The sequence below is a fragment of the Mastigoproctus giganteus genome, chromosome 3 (genome assembly GCF_048544385.1).
Source record: "Mastigoproctus giganteus isolate SK-2022 chromosome 3, ASM4854438v1, whole genome shotgun sequence".
Classification (NCBI taxonomy): Eukaryota; Metazoa; Arthropoda; class Arachnida; order Uropygi; family Thelyphonidae; genus Mastigoproctus; species Mastigoproctus giganteus.
Window position 1 is genome coordinate 233,546,835 of NC_143577.1, and position 21,592 is coordinate 233,568,426.

Consider the following 21,592-nt stretch of genomic DNA (forward strand, 5'->3'; position numbering starts at 1 on the left):
ATGACTGCCAAATATGGTTAATGATAACTGTCAAATAATTTGTTATAAACTCCTCTAACCTACATGGTCATGCAGCATATAAACAGAACACAATATTTAACTCTAAAGTAGAAAACAGCATACTTCTGCAAGAAAAAAATAAAAAAACTTACAAATTAAAATATTATTAGTGATAATCATGTGAATTTTAGTATTTCTTCAATATAGTTTCCTTTTGATCTGTATCATTTAAAGTTGTTAGAATTTGATAAATACAGTGCCGACCGGGCTAGCCGAGTGGGTAAAATACCTGCCCGGCAACCCAAAGGTCGCGGGTTCGATTCCCGCCTCGGGCTTGGATCAAAGTACTGCAAAAACCTTGGGAGGTGCAATATGGCCACAGAAGCCGATGCGCCAACAACTACCAAATCAAAAAAAAAAAAAAAAAAAATCATAAATACAGTGTTAAAAATAATCATATCTCTCTTTCTCATATTGATGTACTTTGTACACCAGTGCACCCACTAGTCTAAAATATTTTGAAATGACCACTTTTGTTAAAACTATTTTAATTTAAAAAAATAAAAATAAAAATTTTAAAGTCAAAACAAAGAACAATCTTATCACTTCAAATTGTTTTGTTCTTGCATTTTAACAGAAAACTCTGCAAAATCTGCACTTTGCAATCTAGAATTCTTTAAAATCCAGCATATTTTACAACCCATAAATATTAAAACAGCAATCTGGGACTTGTATCAACAATTGCATTTGTCTTTATGAGTCCATAACAAAAAGCCAACATTTTTCTTTTAGTGTGCTGCTTATTCAGTGAACTTCTTTAACTTAGCACAAACTATGTTGCTCAACAAGCTATTCATCATACAGCAGTACTGTGAGTTGATAATCATTCTGATGTCATTTTAGAACAGTGGGAAAGAAACAGTGAAAAGAGGTAGAATAGGTCCAATGTGAGTATAGTTGGAAAATTGTATGCTTCATTAAATCTATGATAAGTCACTCTTTATGAAAGAGTGACTTATAATAGATGTGCATGAACAATAGATTTAATTTCATAGAATCAAGCCATTGAGCCAGCCTGGGCCATGATGTAAACAGTCTCACAAGGTTGGCCCACCTTTCTTGGTAGGGATCCCGGACTCCAACTTTGGCACCCTCCACAATGTCCAGGCTGGGAGAAACTGATCTGCCTGTTCCCTTCCAAAACCTTGATGCCCTGAATATAAATAGTCATACAACTCATTAGCTGCAGGAAAAGTTATAATGGTGGTAAAAATGAAACCTAGAAACCTCTTTATCATGTGTGAGAAACTGATTGAATTTCTCCACAGTACATAATAAAAATCAAAATGCCATATAAATTAATAGACTGTACATACCTTCTTAAAAGTATTCCTTAAGAAGAATAGTTTGACATTTTTGATATGCCTGTTCCAGGGATAATAAGACCCTACAAAATGGTTTACTGATATCTTAATTTGGAGGGGGTGAACAATTCTGGATCTTCACATTCAATCCATTGCCAACTAGCATATAGGAAGCTGCTACTGTCTCGAGAAAGTGCGAGTTAGTGGCTGATTGTTTTCAACCATCTTGTTGAAAACAAACAATCAAAACCACTTCTGAGTTGCGGGATTAAACATATTTCAACAAACAAAGACAGACATTTGTGGAACAGAAATAGGAAATGCTGAACCAAAAAATGTCAAATATTGAAAAAAAAAAAAAAAAAAAAAAACCCCTATCTATAACCATTATTCATTACATTTAAATGTTTCTTAATTTAACAACTGCTGTAATATAGACTGAGTATGAGCTAGAGTCATGTAAATATAATTATTTTGTGAGCTGAATCACTTAAATATTTTATGATTTATGCATAATACATGGACATAGATGCCAATATTTGTGGAGACACCTTATAGCAAATTAATCAAAGTTGTAATTTTTAAAAATATAAATATTCCATGTTGTAGCAACCATTTTCAATCAGATAATAAAAATTAGTACTTCAGAAGCATTCAGTACCTCTAGTCAAAACAAAAGCATTGGTCTCATAACAGACTACACAGATAATAAACAATGCAACCATATGAATCAATTTAATTCAATTCAATTCAATTTGCAGAAATTGAATTGAATCAACTTATCAATCCTGATTTTAAGATCAACTTGGCTCTAACAAGAACAGTACTAAAAACAGATCCAATTGGAAAATAACATCTAAAATGTTAATATTTTGCAGTTAAATCAAGATTAAATAGTTTAATCTTGATTTAACTTTAGATATTTAATCAAGATTAAATATCTAAAGTTTACACAAGCAAATGTTATATCAGTTCTCTGGTTCTGCCACTGGACAATACAATTAAACTTATCCTCTAACTCCCCCTCATCTGTTACAGTTTCACTGTAGGTAGCTGTTATGCACTAAAGCTCACGGTAAACCAATAATAATTCTTGTTTCACCATGTCCAATAGCAGTACTGCTCAACGTACAGAAATTCAAGTCCAATGTCAACAAGCACCGTCTGTCTTCTCAGCCTTCAACCCATAAACCCTTTGTGTTTTGAATACTTTTGTGTTAAATGCTAGGCATTTGCACATTATGATTCAAGTAACTACTTGAATCATATGGCATGTCTACTTTTCCTACTTCTCTTTCCACACCTCTTTGCTTCAGCACTAATATACATATATTATGATTAGAAAAGACGATTTGTTTCAAATGGAATGCACATCCTGTTGAATGTTATCCACCTTCAGTTTCTGCAGCATAGTATCCTGTGGATTAAGTTAAAATAAAATGAATCTGTAAAAAATAAATGAGCCACATCTAAGATGATGATAATTCATTTTAGAGACTAACGGATCTAAACGCTTTTTCAAGATAAAGGTTTAAGTTTTGCATGAACCATACAATCCTGGGTCATGTTATGATATTAACCACAGCATGTAGAGGATTTGTTACACATCCTGTTATCCCATACCCTTTTTCACTGGAATCATATGTTTGTCATTTGTTGCAGACAGCAGCAGTTCATACAGTATTGAATTGAAGAACAGGTGGTAGCAAATATATGGACCTATGAAAGAGTAAGACAAAGAAAAATACAAGCATACTTCCATACAAGATTAACAAAGAAATACAATCAAAAATTAAAGGATTACAATGGAAATGCAGATTATTTTTCCAGAGGCAGTACTTTTGAATGGGAACATGCATAGACATTATTGCTTTGGTTGACAGATAGCCAAAGTTACTCTACAAAAGGTCATCAGTAGTGTATTCCTGAAACAACAACAAGGTACATGAAAGAAATTAAATCTAAATTTGTCAATGAACCAAGTGACTTGCAAAAATAATATGAAGCACTTATCCATTGTATACATGAAGCATATACAGAATAATAAAAAGCATATGATCCATTGTATGCAGACATGTATACCTGCACACAATAGACTGGATGTTTATAGTTTGAATAAACATAACCCTTTTAATAATCCTAATCCTTGATATTATGAAAAGTTGGAATATAATGTGATATATTCAATGATGTCAGCAGGATATCATGACACATGTCAGGCTTAAGACATGAGCCTCCCAAGCATCTCTTTGGCCAATATTTTTTGATAGACCTTACCAACAAAAACTTATATTTGACTATATTGAGGGTTTGGTTTGTTTCATTACCAAAAATCTAACACAATAATGGGTAGTTTCTCTATCCAGCAGGGTGACATTCATGAATCTCTGCCTGGTGTATTTCAGGATAAGTGAAACAAGCTAGGCTCTGCAAGTTTGTCAGCACTACTTGACTGGCTGCTTAGAAATCAAATGATCACCTTGTATAAAAAATCTATATGGAGGTTTGTTAAAGCACATGCCTCAAAATAGTACCATAGCACAAAAGATGAGCTGAAAGTCTGTAAAAAAGGCATTTGCACTAGTAACACAAGCTAGCTATGTTGCATAAAATATCCTAAAGGAGATGGCAGTGACTTATTCTATGCAAACTTAGCATGTATTCAGTATGCTTCTCATGTTAAGTTTGCACACATGAGAAGCATACTGAATATCTTATATTCATATCTTACCAAAATATCTAATACTTAAAACAATAATATTGCTAACTGCTGTTGATTACTTATCTCTCATCTTAATTCCATTTTTCTTTAAATATTAAATATATTTTGCAATTCATTTGGGTAAGAAAAATATCTAGCATATCCTAAAAGTTGTTTTCAGGATTACTGCAGGTATTGACAGATTTATCCACAAAAGGTTAATAAATACTGATAATCTACTTCTGTAAGTGCCAAAATCAAACTAAACACATAGTGACAAGATCACTCATTCCCAATAGAGCTTGTATGTGTGGAGAGCCCACTTCTAAAACAGTTGATCTTGTATGCCTTTCATTCACACCACCATCTTCAGGATGCTAGTGACTAATGATGAGACAGAATCTGCAATAGGAGAAAGCAGGAAATGAGAAATAGGCACATATGGATAAATAAAAAAACAGTAAGGCTTGTAAAAAAAAAAAAAAAAGCAATAAAATGTACATTTTTAAAATGTACAGCTTTCATTTAATATCACACAAAACTTTATACAACGAACTATCGATTAGGTCTTAATTTTCAATAAACCGATTTATTTAGAATGATAATGTTGCACAAATCTACAAAAGCCTTCTGTATTGTTTGGCAAAGATGGTTGTTGGCTGGCATCCTCTGCAAGGTATTTTTACACTCACTGAATAATGGTGATTTTGGTTCATCTGTAAGTAAGGGAAGGAAATCTGCAAAGTAGGGAAAAAAATTCAGACAATAATCAATATATATTCCAAAATACCATGCAATAAATTTAACATGTAATATTTCCACTGTTTGACAATATTCAATCAATCAAAAGTAATATTTTTTTTAAATCTGCCAACTTGTTATCTATAAGAAATGTGGAGCTGCATTAGAATACAGAATGTGTTATACTATACATGAAGGCACATGTATTTTGGATTCCTCATAATGACATGACTCATTAACTCTTAAGCTCAAGAATAATATATTAAATTCTGTCTAAGGCAACACTACTATTCATTTCAATGGATACACTGCACAGCAAGAATGAACTATATGTAAAGCCACAAACCACTGAAATTCTTATACTTTTTAACTGGCTGCAGTTTTCACCTTAATAGTGAATGATTTTCTTCCCATACTAGGTAATATTTTTATCGTATAATATCCTGAATGAAAGAATTAAATTCCAGTACATCTTGTCCTTAAAATAACCAAACAACCAAAAATCACATGGATCAAGAAAAGTAGCCAATCAGTTGGTAACAGACAAGAAATTATGCAGTCTTCAGGAAACATGTCAAGAAGCAGTCATATTATGAATCAGTAATTTGTGGTGATGGCCCATCTTGCATGAAAACAACTGTATAAAAAGTCTCTAGCTTGGAGTTGGATGTGCAGAAGTTTGCCTTTAGCAATCAGGTGGTTGATTGCTGGAACAAGCTTCCATCTTTTGTTTGTGGAACTTGATCACTTAAATAAATTCAAGGAAGAATCAGACAAACTGTTGGAAGGAATGGATGGGTGAGATGGGAAGTGCTTTTTTTTTTTTTTTTTTTTTTTGGCTGATGCTGTATAAGCTTGCTTTCCTGCATCATTTGCCACTACTAATGCTAATGCTGATAATAACATGCTTGGCTTGGTGAGGAGTTGGCAATGTCCAGCAGCATACATGAGGTCAGTTGGCTGGACTTTCTAAATGAAAGCTTTCACAAACCTAGTATTAAGTTGCAACACACAGTAATATATTGGGAATGCAGTAGAATTTTATTAACACATGAATATGATGTTCTTTATATCTGACAATTATAAGTGTTGAATTTACCATTCAGCTAGAAGTGCACCTTGTTTGTACATTCTAACAAAGAAAAGAAGACCAAATGTTTTTCAGGACTGTTTGGAGTTCGTAGATTATCAGTTGAATCACTTGTAGCTTATATGGGTACAAATGAGTGGCATGCTTCATAGAACCTTGCAGCAGTTGATCATGAGAGGTTCAACTGCATTGCAACTGATCTGCCAGTAGAAGTCAAATGTGAATTATTTGCTGTGTTATTGGTCATTTCAACACTAATCTCATCAATAAAACTTTCAGAAACTGGTCACATTCCTCTACTATTAGTATTAGCCGTATGGTGCAAGGAAGCCCTAGGCTTTTGCTGCATCAGAAAAAAATAATAATAATAATAAACAAATAAATAAAATAAACTACCTGTGTGATTCCCTCCTCATGAAGTTACTTATCCAGCTGATCTCTGAAATTCCCCAGGCTATCAGCTTCAACTGCTTAAAGTGACAACTAATTCTAATATTTTTTTTTTCATTTTCTTCTCTCAGAGTTTTATAGATCTCAATTAGGTCTAAATATCAATATGAAGTACCTGTTCATATCAGCTGGATTATCCAAGACTTTCTCACACCCATTACACAAGAATCCAATCTGATTCATTATTTTCTTGTGTAGTCACATAAGCAAAAAATCCTGTGCCCCTGTTCTTTGCTCTCTTAGCCAGAAATTTCAGATATTCAAGCCTTTTCCAGCCAATCTGGAAAAGGCCGATCATGTGAAATTGTGGTACTTTTACAGAGCAACTTGAAATTGTTATAGGCTTCAGTACTTTTCATTGCTCTGTAACTTTCCCTTGTCATCTTTTTCTGCTCTCTTAAACTGGCTAGTTCATTATTCATCCATCATTTTGGCATTCTTTTCATGTTATATATACATTAGGGGCTTCTGTGATTATAGCTGTTTTTTTTTTTTTTTTTTTTTTAGGAGCATTAGCAACTAAGGCCATATTGCTCCGGGATATGCGGTGGTCATTCCCTGACCTTTCCGCATCCTCCATATTTGGTGGTGACGGGCTCGAACCCCGGTCTAATCAAGAAGCGTGTGCTACGCACTGCTGCTCCTTCCCACCTGGCTACGGAGGCGCCGATTATAGCTGTAAGGTATTCCATAATTCTAATGTATTCCCCTCCCCAGTTCACAGATGTCACATAGCACCTTAAGCTATCGCAATATACATACAAACTACCCATCTCCTTAAACTTCTAAATTTGTTGCATAGCACAGTTTGTGATAGAAGCCCATATCTCAAATATGTTCTGTGTGCTGCTATTCACACAGAGCAGTCAAGGAACTGCTATTGTTCTGATAATAGAGCTTTACTAACAAAACTGTACCCTTCAATAAAATTCTCATGGAAAAAAAAGTAACATGAGAAACCATTCTAAGTCAATTAACAAATCTTATTAAACTCAAACAAGCAAATAATATGCATGTTCTTATCTGCATTATTTAATAATCCAAGCCATTTAAAGAGTCTGATTCAAGCACTATTCTTCCAAAAGTTAAGAGCATTTTAAAAATCTAAATTATAATTTTTCTCAAATTTGAACTAAATATGTCAATTCTGTTCTATGATTTTACAAATGTCCACATTACATTTTCAGAGCCATGATTATATGTCACTTCTCAGTCACCACTATTTACACAAAGCATGGGAACCCTACATGTGTTACCTGGTGGCATGTGGGAAGATTTCTGTGGCATGCTAGTGGAATGATACATTTTATCATTTATCACCCTAACATTAACTTCACTTGTCAAATGGTGTCCACAAAGATTTTTATAATTATAATGAATAAAAATGGCATTCAAAAGAGCAAAAGGTTCTGACCGTTGATCTAGTCTAGATCATGGTCTTCTTTAGATTCAAGTGGGCAAAGCATAATAATTACATTCAGCAAAAGAAATAACTGTTCTAAAACAAAACAGCAAGTTAATGCTTGTAAATAAACATTTTCCCTTCTCTTTTTAATAATAAAAAAGGTACGAAAAAATTATCCAATATTATGCCTACAGAAAAAAAAGGGGGGGGGGGAGAGAAAGTTAACGTATAGAATTTAATTACCTAATGTTAAAGAGAAGCAAAATGTTTTTAAAATATTCAAAATTCACCCTCAGGTTGCAAATAACACAAATACAATACAAATAATACCAACAATGAAATAACTATGTAGTTCATGTAGGAGTAGTTAATAACTGGGTTTTGGAAAATTATTCCATACTGCTATTATGAAGAATGTAGTATTAATTTTTTATACATCAGTGGGCAAAATTGTGGAAACTTTTCTTATACATCAGTTCCCCAAAGTGTGGGAAAATATATTGTTTTTACGGCTAGTAGGAGGAAGTTTTTCAAGAAAAAACACATCAGTGTAAGCTATTTTAAAATTCATTTTATTCTGTACTGAATACAATAAACAATATGGAAATTCATAAACAAATATAACATTAAAGTGTAACTTGAATCTATAACTTGAAGTGTCCTTTCAGTAGCATCACAGTTGTATTTTGTTGGATACCATTTACTTTTGATTACTATCTGGCATTTTTAAGGCATGGAGTTTATCAATTTCTCCAGTTCTTCTTTTGAGATTACATGGAACCATGACTGAATAATACATTCTGTTAGTTCTCATTTATTGCTTGGATGAGAAGCATGCACAAGCCATTACCTGAACCAAATTTTTGATTGGATTAAGTATGGACTATTTCCAGGCCACTCCATTACTTGAATATTATGGTTATCGAACCATTCTTTGCATATCTTTTCCATGTGACATGGTGCTCCATCTTGTTGGATCAGGAAAGAGATTGTCAGCAGACTGCAGTGGCTTTCTCTCAAGGATGCATTGATTGTAGCCTGCAACACTTCAATTCTGCCAACTCCAGCATATCATAATACTCTTGAGTATTTCATTGTTGCTTTGAAACACTATGGCATCAAACCTTCTGATCGTCTTCTGCTGACATATCTGATTCCATCACTGCTGAATAATGAAATTTTGTCTCATCAGTTCACAGCACAGACTGCCAATTTTCATAAATCCAATTAACATGCTCTTTAATCGAAGTCATACTCATCTGTCTTTGCTTTAAAGTTCAGAATAGCATTTTCCTTGAAATCCTAGCTTTAATTCCATTGTCAAAAAGTCAATGTCAGAGTGTCCTTTCATTGACTCTCAAGTCAGTGAGAGGTCAACAGGATACCTTCCATTTCAGAAGATATTATTCTTCTGTTTGCAATTGCAAGTCTTAAAATTCTTCTGTCATCCTGCAAAGAAGTACATCTTTTCTAGCCTATTATCTGCTTGTTTGAGATAGTTCCAGTATTCATATACTGGGTACAGAGCTTCTGAACTCCAGGCTTTGTTGACCCCGCAACAAGTAGTTTTGCAATCTGTTCATACATATAGCCCTCATTACACAAAGACCTCTTCTCTATAGACCAGTCTTGTCTAACAGATTCCATATGTTTATTTAACCAAATTTAAGTTGAACTTTACCTAAAAAAAAAAAATGTTCAATAACTACACAGTACCTCACTTTTTCTTCACCACAGAGATGAAATGCCTAGAATCACATAGTACTTCACTTTTTCCTCACCATAGAGAGAAATGCCTAGAATCACTGCACAATCAGCTATTTATATTGTGCAGCATATCGGTGCATACATATAGCCAATCATAGTTTGTTTGTTTGTATTGAAGTTTAGTGACACATGGATTAACAGTCATTGAAGATGCACTCTGATTGGTAGCTCAAAAACCTTCAGTCATTGGTCATTTGTATAATTGTAAATCTTTGCCATGATTCTGGAACCAGTTTGTGTTTGTTGGTAATGACATTTCACATCGCAACTTTTTTTCCCATTTCATTGGATTTGAATGAATTTATTGCATTAGTTTCAGAACAAAAAGATCTATAACACTGTCATAAAAGTTAGTGGTTAAAACCTTTACATAATTTTTAATTTTAACTGAAATGTAGAAAAATTCAATTTTTTCAAAAGTTTCCACACGTTTTGCCACTAGTGTATAGGTAAAACAAAATAAAACAGTAATAACATGGTATGACAAACTGGCAATTAATAGTAAAAATTCTGAGTAATAAAAATACAAAATTCATACAGAATTACCTTTACTACTGAGAGATATATCACTAACAACACATGTATGTGATAAACAAACTTTTCCTAATTGTGATAATAATGTAGCCACATCTTCACAGAGAACTGGGAATGCTTGGCACATGTTTACAAGGGCAGGTAAAACCGGAAGGAAGAAAGGAGGCCTTTGACTACTGGGAAGCACTGAAAAAATGACAGGTATATCTTCAACAATTCAACAAACGTGATACACTTATAAGATAACATAAAAGTAAAATTTTTAGGATTTATATATTTAAAAAAATATACATATACAGGTAACCCCTGTATAACATGGTAGCTAGGTTCCTATAAAATCTCGTGTAGTGCGAAACCATGTTATACGGGACTAAGAACCAGTACAAAAGGGGGGGGGTTTACGTTCCAAGAGGTAACAAAAATACACCATTTCGTTAACAAAACTAACAAAAATACACCATTTCGTTAACAAAAATACACCATTTCATTAACAAAACTAACAAAAATACACAATTTCGTTAACAAAACTAATAAAAATACACCACTCTAGATTTCATGTATCTTCAGTTCTCTTTAAAAAATCATTAATCTGGGTTTGTTTGCTTTTGCTTGATAGATCTTTGTAAATTTCATTGTATGGAACCAAGCATTTTTGAAGCTCCCTTTTGAACTTTGGGATCTTTTCAGTCGAAGAATCTGAATTCAAAAAATAAGATTGTAATATGCCATTTCCAACAAATCCACTTTGCCAGCCTCTTTTTCTACCAGTAATTCTTGAATGTTTTCAGTAATCATATCTTTTTTTTTTTTTTTTAAGGAGAATCATCGACTAAGGCTATGCTACTCTGTGTGTGGGTTCAAATTGCATGTTCTGAGGTAAATTTTTCATTTTTCTGGATGAAAAACCCAATTTTCCAGGAGAAAAAACTATGATACCCTCGCCTGAGACTGACAGAAAAAGACCCATAAAAATTCCTCATCTCATCGACAGGACTGGTATCCAGGTCTTTTCTGCCCAGTGTGGGGATGATGGTGATTCTACCAATAGTGCTACCCACGAGGGCTTCAGTAATCCTATCATCAAAACCTTCCAATCCTACCGACTCAGCAAGTTCTACTATTGCACCGATTCCGTTTTCTGCCGGTTCGACCATGAATTTTTCCAACATGCATTTAACGTTGACTGTTTTACTTCTTTGAGCGATAATTCCGACACAGTCCACAATTGAAAAATGTTTCCTTGCCTCCATCACTTCAATTTTCCATCAATTCAATTCGGAATCAATTTTTTTTTCAAAATCCATTGTAACGATTTTCTGATGTAATGAGTTTCAAAGGTAGATACAATGCCTTGATCTAATTAAAGAAGTTGTACTTGGTGATAGGAATGTTTGGATGACTTAAATCTTTTAGATGGCCTGGCACATTATCAAATAGTGATAAAACTTTGAAATCTAGATTTTTCCATAAGTTCAACACCACAGAACCTAACATGGGGATTTCCCAATATTTTTTTTTTGCATAACGATTAACGAGCCGAAAGCAGGGATTCACAAAAAAGAATGGAAATATTGAAAAATTACATCCAACATAATGATAGAGTTTTTCCTCGCACAAAAGCTCAAAAATACCGTGTTATGCAAGGTTGCCATAATTCTCTAGCCGTGTTAGAGCGAAACCGTTTTATATGGGGGTTGCCTATATATCAAAATTTCATTTTTTAAAAAATATACAAGTCTCAATATAATATAAAAGTTAAAGTATTTTAAACATAAATTATGTAAAATTATAAATTATAATTAGTAAATTTTTGTAAATATAAATTAATTAACATACATTAAAGCATTTTTAAACATAAATACCAAGCATCTTAATTATTTATAATAGCATCTCAATAAAAGAATCATTAGTTACAGTCCATGATTTTACAATGAAACTTCCACAGATGATATATCAAAACTGCATTGATATAGGTTAAAATCCATCAGCAAGTCATTGATCCATTCATCCATGCTCTATTTTTTGATTGTCCGAAGTTTTTTCCAGTTCAGTAAAGAGAGAACTAGGCATGCTAGAAAAGTTTTCCCACCAGCCGTTCTAAAATTCTACCTAGGTTCTCCCATTCCATGCAAATTTTTGCAAGTTAGAGTTAGGATGGAATTTGAAAGTGTCAGAAATCTGCCCAGACACAATAAGAGTGGTACAGCCTTGACAGAATGTGCAAGGCTCAAGGGGTGAAATTTTTCTCAAAATGGTCTGTGCTTGTTAATAGGAGAGACTGCTTTTACAGGGATGGGATACACTTAAATAGAGGGAGTGCAGAAATATTTGCTGATGCTATCAAGGTAGGTGGGTCAGAAAACTGCTAGCTTGGGGGGATATACAGACTAATAGAGTAACCAGAGCCTCAAGCAGATTCGACTGTGATTCTTGCACTGCTTCTATTGGAAAATGCAGCAGCCTGGAAATCAGGGTGTCAGGGATTTTGAGTCCTGCTGCAAGTAACCATGGAACAAGTGAATACATGATGGGCTGTATGCTTGCAAGTACACTAATGCCAGGAGCATTGTAAATAAACTTGATGAATTTGAAGTACCGATTAAGTCATCAAATGCAGACATTGTAGAGACATGGTATCACTCAGACAAATGTGATGCTGAATTTGAATTTGATAAGTACAACATATACAGGAAGGGCAGACAGGACAGGAGGGGGAGGGGTTATGCCCTTAGTTAAGAAGCATATTAAATCTAAAGTAGTGCATCAAGTCGACATGGGTGACTAGCACAATGTTGATTCAGTTTGGTGTGATATATGGTGTGATAGGAGTGTGTTTTAGGCCTAATGACTGTGATGAGTATACCAAACAGCTATACAGAGAAGTAGAATGGGCTGGTAAATCAGAATGTCTTATAATGGGGGATTTTGACTTTCCAGATGTTGACTGCAAGACTTTTGTAGATTTCTTGGATGACTGAAACTGTTATACATTTGTACAGCATGTGTGCACTGTGAAACAGCTGCTGCAGTAAAGTAGTGTGCAGCACACTAACACTGTGATTTGCTTTCACCTGCTACTTAACAGAAGCTGTCACACAGAATGCAAGGTTGTAAGACAACTTTCAATAGGGCTGTAGGCCAACTTCAAACCTGCATTTGTTCTCATGGGTTGCCTTCTCTTTCTCAATCCTAATCTAATCCTAACTATAACACCCCTCTCTTTTCTTATCGCTCCATTTTCTCATCCTTTGTTTACTTATTATTTATTATTATTATTAATTTATTTTATTACTTAATTTTAATGATTATTTATTATAATTATTATTAATTTATTTTATGTAATTTTTACTTATTTATTATCATTATTAATTTAATTTATTATGTATTTTTACTTATTTATTATTATTATTAATTTATTTTATGTAATTTTTACTTATTTATTATCATTATTAATTTAATTTATTATGTATTTTTACTTATTTATTATTATTATTAATTTATTTTATGTATTTTTTAATTTTTTATTTATAATTTATGTACACGTCATCTCTGTTGTAGTATGTTACAAACACAACATGGGGCTAAATGCACAAATCTACATAATACATGTCATCTCTGTTGTAGCATGTTACAACACAGATGACATTGGCAGATTGTAAGGTGCTCCTGTGGAACCACATTCAACCCCATCCACAAGAAAGCAAGCTTATGTAGTATCAGCCAAAAAAAAAAAAAAAAAAACACACTACACATTTCACCCATCCATACCCTCCAAGAATTTGTCCTATTCTTCCTTTAATTTATTCAAAGCATCAACTTCCAAAACAAGAGATGGAAGGCTGTTCCAACAATCAACCACCCATTGGCGGAAGGCAAATTTCTACACATCAATCCTGCAACCCTCCTTCCTCAACTTATATTTATGCTCCCCTTGTGTGTAATCTAAGCAAGAGGAAGAATGCCATTCACAAGAAGCTTATTCAATCCATTCAAGGCATTAAACACCTCAATCGGGTCACTCCACAGGTGCCTAGTCTCCAGAAGCTGCAATCTGCAGAACTGAAGACTTTCTAGGTAAGAGCACAAACTTGAGTACACACTAATTTATATCACCTGATAATTTATATGCGTCCATGCACTTTTCTTCTCTGCAACTTGTCTCAATAGTTCATCTGACATCCATTTAGGTATAAGCCTTCAGCAGTATTTCTTCGTTAGTATGAAAAGCCTAATAGCATCTATGATCTTAATTTTAAAGATGTTAATTTTTGTGTCCCAAATCTGTTTTCATTTATCTTACCTTTAGTTGTCTATATTCTGAATATTGCTTATGAAAAAAAAAGGCTGTCTTTTGGTGGGATTTTTCTCATTTGTACTTATATTTACTTTTGTTTAGCTGTACTTAGTAGCTGTTGGGAATATCAAGTTGTATATCCCAGCAGGTGGGATGGTCAGAAGAGCAACTAGCAGGAACGGGGGGGGGGATTATAGAACAAGGTTGGTCAAACTTAGCAAACTTGAGAACTATAGAACAGATAACCTTTACGGGCTTCAAAGCAAAACAACATGATCTTCAAAGGTTTGAGAGAAAAAAAAATAAAAATATTTAGAAGCTTGCAAGCCAAAAAAAGATAACCTTCAAAAAGGTTAAGAGTTAAATGGCACTTGAATTTCATGGAAGATGTGAACTCTGCATTAAAATCATTGCACATCCAGTTGCAATTTGCAATGTTTTTTTCCTATTTCCTGTTAACACAAAGTAATATTTTGAGGCACAAATTGTTCCATCCTGTATTTCTCCAACACACTTCAACACTTGACTTTTGAATTACAATCTGGCCATCACTGGTATACAGGTAAGCTCAGGAGCAGTCTTGCCATACAAGTGACTAGATAAACTCTGCAGCTGCCAAGTTTGCAGGAGCGATAAGCTAGGTAATTTAATGAAAGAAATGCATTATGTTGAGAATATATTAATAAAATTTAAAAATTAAGGAGATAATTATTCAAGTCATTATAAAAAACACATCTGTATTGATGTGATGTTTTTTTATTAAAAACTTTTCCAGCTATTTTTAAAATTTTTGTACAAAGATTGTAATGAAATTATCCTATAGGATTTGGTTCACATGCAAATTATTATTTTATGAATAAGTTATACACTAACTGATGCATTACTGTTACTTATGAAACAATATTGTTGAGAAAAAGCTTTACAGCATCAGCTAAAAAAAACTTTATTCTGCATTATTTTAAAAACTCTCTCTTATTACTCCTGTTCATTTATTTCATATGACTAACTGTTTGGTAATCACTGTTCTTTATTAAAAGGAAATTCCCTTACATCTGGTCTGCAATTATCTTAATTTAAATCTATGTTCCCATCTACATATCACCTAAGAAAGAGAAAGGATCCTCTTCTCTCAGTGTTTAGTTTAACTTAATTCTTTTAACCCTTTCATGAGCAAGTTTTATGAATATGTGTGGCAACAGAGCAGTGAGTTTTCCCACTAGTGGTGAACTCTGAAGTAGTGTTTTGGAGAATTTAAGTTTTTAAAAATTAAAATTTTTTACATAAATGCTTTCAAATATTAATTTGTGATGATTATTTCGAATTGTTTGCCCAACATTAGAGTAAAATTATTATCAAAAAGCAAATCACAATTTGAAGAAATCAAACTGTGATTTGATTTCTTTATAAGAAAATTACTTTTTTTAGTGAAATAATATCCTCTACATCTATTTAGTTATCATTTGATTCAATTTCATCAACTTCTGTATCTGAATTCTAGTGAATGCTGACTTTCTTAATCCTAAACTGGTCAACAGGTGCTGCTACCGTCTTCTCCTCCTCTGATTTTCAAAGTGATTTTCATGCTGCCATTTAGTGAAACTATGTCTACTATTAGTTGGAAACACAGATAAGAAATGGCAGCAGATATTGTAAAATTTCAAGACAATCTACACACAAATGGGCACATTATTTGAAACATTTTTGAAAAATGACCTTGAAAAACAAATACATGTGCATACTCTTCAGGGTATGCACATGAAAAATGTAAATATACATACATAATCCAGAAAGGATTAAAATGATTTTATTTTAATTATTATTAAAATAAAACCATTTTAATCTCATTATCATTATCACTTAAATCTATTATACCAAGTAGGTGTACAGATCATCTATAGTAGTACAAATCTGTCATTCTGGACGAGCCTTCCAGTCACTATTTTCCTCCAGACTATCCTATTTTCTGATAACTCTTTAGCACTTGGCAGAGTAAGTTTTGTTCTTTCTAATACTTTCTTGGCACAATTTACCCACCAATCTTTATTTTTTCATCCTTTATACAGCTTAATTAAGTTTGTTGCACTTATCTTTTGTTGAATATGTGATACCCCAATATATTTTCTTATTTCCTCATTTTCTTGGTCTTGCTGCTGCTTCCAACTGTTAGTTCCATTTATTTTTTTAAAACAATAAGTGTCTGAAGATTCTAATTTTTAATCAATACCTTTATTTCTTACCAAGCTCTGAGCTCTGCAGATTAAAATAGGCTTAAAATATGCTATAAACAGCCAGCTAATTTTGTCTTTTGGATAAAATCTCTGTTGTTCCAAATCAACACTTACTCTGTTCATTTTCATGAATTCATCTTCATTAAAAACTTCTAGATACACAATATTACTGACTTGCTCCAATTTTTGGATATTAGTCTGATCTAAATTTCCCTTATCTCTCCCAACTGTCATAAATTTTGTTTTTGTGTAATCAATTTTCTAAGAACAAGAACTATTTTTGTTGTTCATTAACCTTATTATTAATCAACTAATAAAGATTTAACTGTATTTTATTCTATAGTAACTAATTTTCATGACAAGTTCTCTACAGCCTTAATCTATTTTTTCAGAGACGTGAACATATTGAAGGCTAGTATTTAACAGCATAATACCATCCCATATAATAACCCAATTTTTACACTTCTACACTAAACTCGGTCAGTAACTTAACGTTCCTTCAGTAAATGGTGGTTAAAAATTAAAAAAGAGTCAATAAAGTACAGACCTAACTTACTCCAAGGACTTCAATTTCCAATACAGATTTATCATCTCCATGCAAATTTTTATTCCTCTTAAAAGATTATCCCTGATACCATATTTTTCTAAAATTTCAAAAAGTAGTTAAAGTCAGTACTGTTAAAATAATAGTTTGTCCAGAATGGCATTTCAGTCAGAATGACACATTACTGTTTGCTACTGATTTAGAGAGGCCTCAGTTTGATTCTTGTCAACAACTGGAGGAATTTCTAAAAATCTCTTCAATTGAAGTTAAAGTTAGCTTGTCACAGAAGGAGGACCCTCATGAGTTATTCCACATTTTTCAGCATATACAACATGTAAATTGCTTGTGAACTTCTACAGACAAATATGCAATATGAATCTGAATGAAAAGCTCTGGTGACATTAAAACAATTTTAATTTGTGATGTTGGTGTTTTTTTTTTTATATACATATATTTTTGATTCTTTTTTGGCAAAAAAAATAAAAAAAGTGATGACATTGTTAAAATTTAGCCATTTTTAAATAAAAAAAAGTGATGATATTGTTAAAATTTAACCATTTTTAAATGCATTGCTATACTTTTATACTTGGCAAAAATTTTAAACATTTAATTACAATGCTACAGACATAGTAGAACCCACTTTTAACAACATACAAAAGTACTCAATTTTCACAATGCATAATTGCTTAAAAATCATCAGTTACAGAATTTATATTATTAAAGATAAAATATTGTTAAAAATGATGCTATTAATAGCGGGTTGTAGGTAACATCCAATTAAAATTAATTTAATTGGATATTACATATAATTGGATGTTTAGTGGTTAATTTATTGAATAAATTAACTGTTAAACATTAAATTGTAACCTTTTCTTTTATATATGTTTTCAATATAACAAAAATGCAATAATTTATGCTAAAATGCTAGCCTAAGAAAGTGTTTATAGTTCAGAATTTTTTTATATTTCTTAAAATTTCTTACTAAATCAATGTGTATGTTTGAAGCACAATTTGCAATTTAATAACCACCAGCAGAATGTCAAAAAGTCTGTAATTTAATTGTATTATTAAAAGTTCCCACCAAAAAAAACATTTTCAATATTCTGTTACTTATGCTAAAATGAAATTACCTTACAATAATGCATAAAAAGTTTTTTCACACGTTATGATCACTGGATAAAACCATGAAATAAACAACATTCAGTGTCAATAGAGTTTTCTGTTACTAATGAAGGGATATATTCAAATCTTGTTCTAACTAACAAATTACACAATTTAAACTGAAATAAACCACCATATTTCATTTGCAAAGTTTATCATAAAAATGAACTGAAAATTTTTAATAACAGATAATAGTCATGAAAATAAATCATACCTCCAAGGAGTGTGTGTGTAACGTTGATACATAATTTAGCAATGCTAAGCGATTTTGGGATGGCATACTGCAGACAAAGGTGAGAAGCTAATTCAATTGCAAAAACCTAAAGAATAAAATAAATAAAATGAGTCCTTCACCTTTATGAAATCAGTCCATCAATAGCAGTTTAGTGATTTCTAACTTTTTAACTTAGTCTAAACAGCTTTAGGATGTATATGTTTGACAATCTCTGAAGAAAGTTTACAGCTCTCTTCACTATACAAATTTAATTTGTATGCTAAAATATTTATATTAAGAAGTAATGTTAGGTGAATAAGCAACTGGATGAGAACTGCTGCAAATCATTCCACAGTTTTAAATTACTGAAAATTAATGTATACTGTCATAATTCTTTGAAACAAAATTTGTTAATCAACTTAAAATTAACTTTTAAATGAACTGGAAAATTTAATCAGTTTATATGCAAAATGTTTTAACACAGAAGTTCACCCAAATTATCTTGAAATATATGTACAATGAAAGTTTGCTATAATGTTTAAATAAACAATTCTTTATTTTAAACCTATGCTAAGAACCTCATCATTTTTCAACACAGTCTCTTTCTCTTGCAATACACATCATGAAAATAATGCTTAAATAACCACAAGAGAATTTCTCTGGTCGTTTGTTGATCCAATCATGCATCATTTTTTTTTGTACCGTGTTACTGGAGTGAAAGTGCTTTCCCCTAATGCCTCTTTGAGTTTCTGATTAGTCTAAACAAGGTCAATCACTCAGAACCAAGTCTTTTTTGCCTGATTTTCAGGTAGATCAAAAATATATCAAAGGAAGAAGCATTGTTGACAGTCATACCCTTCTTCATGTATCTCTCTAGCACAACCCGATTTTTGTTTAAAAGTACGGTCAGTGAGCACCACCTTTTCTGAAGGTGACAGGAAATTCCATAGCTTGGAATTTCCTGTTTTGGGGAACTGAAAAGGCTAAAAGTAATGTACCTGTAACTCATCCCTAATCATGGCTGCATTACAGTCACTATACAGTCTAAGAAATCAACTTCTTCAGGTTCACAGTGAACCAGCAACACAGAGCATGAATGAACTCATTACTGTTTCAGTACAGGACTGGCTCATAAGTAGTCAAAGGAATTCTTCTCTGACAGTATTCAGCCATTAGTTTTGTAATTAAAAAAAAAAAAAAAAAAAATGTTGCACAAGAAGATTACGTTGAAAATGAGTTTACCTAACATTTAGTGTTTCATTTGAACCATACTCATGATTATGATCTGTTGTTCATAATCATGAATAATGAAATAGACATGACCGATGGTATCTTGCATTAGAATATTACATGATGAACAAATGCACCAAAATTGATTAATTACTTTCAATTTTTTCTCCTTTCTTGGATAATTGTCACAAAAATGGCTTCTTTAATTTCATCTTTATTCTTAAGGACAGTGAAGCAATCACAAAGACAACTCATGTCTACTATCAATTTTACTTTTGCCAACACTGCTATTCTTGCAAGCATATATCATTTAAAATTTGAAATACACACATTTCTGCTTCATTTCCATTTCAATAAGCATTATCTCAAAATGTGCATTATATGTATTTGCCTTAGAAAGTAACTATGATTGAATTTTAACAAGTACTGTGCTTTTTCAAATCTAAGCCTCATGTTGCAACAAACATATCAACAGTTTCTACAAAATACTGGCCTTACACTAGCAAAAAAGAGAGGAAAGGCAGGTCACAATGCTTTAGTCATGTTTTTTTCATTCTACAATTGCATAAATTTGTTTTCAAAAACAAAAAAAATTATATGAGCCTAATAGCACTAACAACAATAAAAATTAAACAAGAAGTGCATATATTTACGAAACCACAAATGAAAAATATTACATTATTATAGCTTAAAATATTTGTTGTAGCAAAGATTTTCATATTTACAAATATATCTGATTTATTATCATCATAAACATTTTCTACTTAACAAATCTGAAGTCTAGAGTATATATAATATGCTGACATGGGCATGCACATTATGAGATTGAGCCTGTATGCTGATTCAAAAAATGCACAGCCCACCATCGTCTGTTGTGCTCATATATCAGCTGCAATAAAACAGTGACAATAAAGATAAACCTCTCCGGCCACAATGGCCAATTCCTTCTAAGTGCAGAATGATATTTTTAATTCTACACTAGAAGGGATATGCATGTTTAGCTAGTTTCCAAGCAAATGGAAAGATATTTATTAAATTAACAATAAATAAAGCTTGTTATACATTTTAGTTATAGTAGGCTTCTGATTACAGGATATATGACCCTTAAAGGTAAGCTTGCTGTCAAACCAGATTCACAAATGTTTAATACTACAACACATAACTACAATTAAATTGCATCACACTGTGGCAACATTAACAATAGGCAGATAAAGAAAGTGTCTAAAGGTAGTCATCTGTGAAAGTAACTTGTAAACTGCCAGCTGTGAAATCATCAAATTTGAACAAGTGATTAAATGACTATCTGACCACTTCAAGTAAGTCGACGTCTTGAAAATCTGTTGCAAGACATGGACTGTGAGGAAATAATCAACAATATATTGGCAATGAAAACAACAAGGAAAAAAGTCATCATATAGATGACTTTTTACCTTGAATCTTGAAAATATCTTAAATATTTTCCATACTTTCTTAAGACAAATATTCCATTAAATTTATTTTTGCCTTCTTCACCCTTCTTCACTGAGAAAAAAAAAGCATGAAAACTTAATTCAAAAATAAAAACACAAAGAAACCTTTTCCATGAATATCAAAAGTCATTGTTACATGGCACATTACCACTTAAAACACACACAAAAACACACACACACACACACACACACACGCACGCACGCACGCACGCACGCACGCACACACGCACACACACACACACACACACGGGTTTTGGCTAAATGGCAAACTAATTTTAGTTATATTTCTTTATTTATTATTTTTCTTATGAGAACAAGTTATTTTAAATTAAAGTAAACAAAAATTGCAGTTCCTCATATTATGATACGTTGTACTGTGATAATTTGTATAATGCTCTAG

General features: G+C 32.4%; 1 protein-coding gene across 2 annotated transcripts in view; it reads right to left on the reverse strand.

The window, feature by feature from the left end:
• Positions 1-4,641: 4,641 nt before the first annotated feature.
• The window catches only part of IntS2 (integrator complex subunit 2), a 99,423-nt gene continuing 82,472 nt past the window's right edge, over positions 4,642-21,592 (reverse strand). For both annotated transcript variants that reach the window (XM_090370938.1, XM_090370939.1), the window contains 3 exons: positions 18,494-18,599; positions 10,065-10,238; positions 4,642-4,802 (listed from right to left, as the gene is read on the reverse strand). In XM_090370938.1, coding sequence (XP_090227064.1) covers positions 4,642-4,802; positions 10,065-10,238; positions 18,494-18,599 — 441 coding nt within the window. The remainder of the gene's footprint in view (positions 4,803-10,064; positions 10,239-18,493; positions 18,600-21,592) is intronic.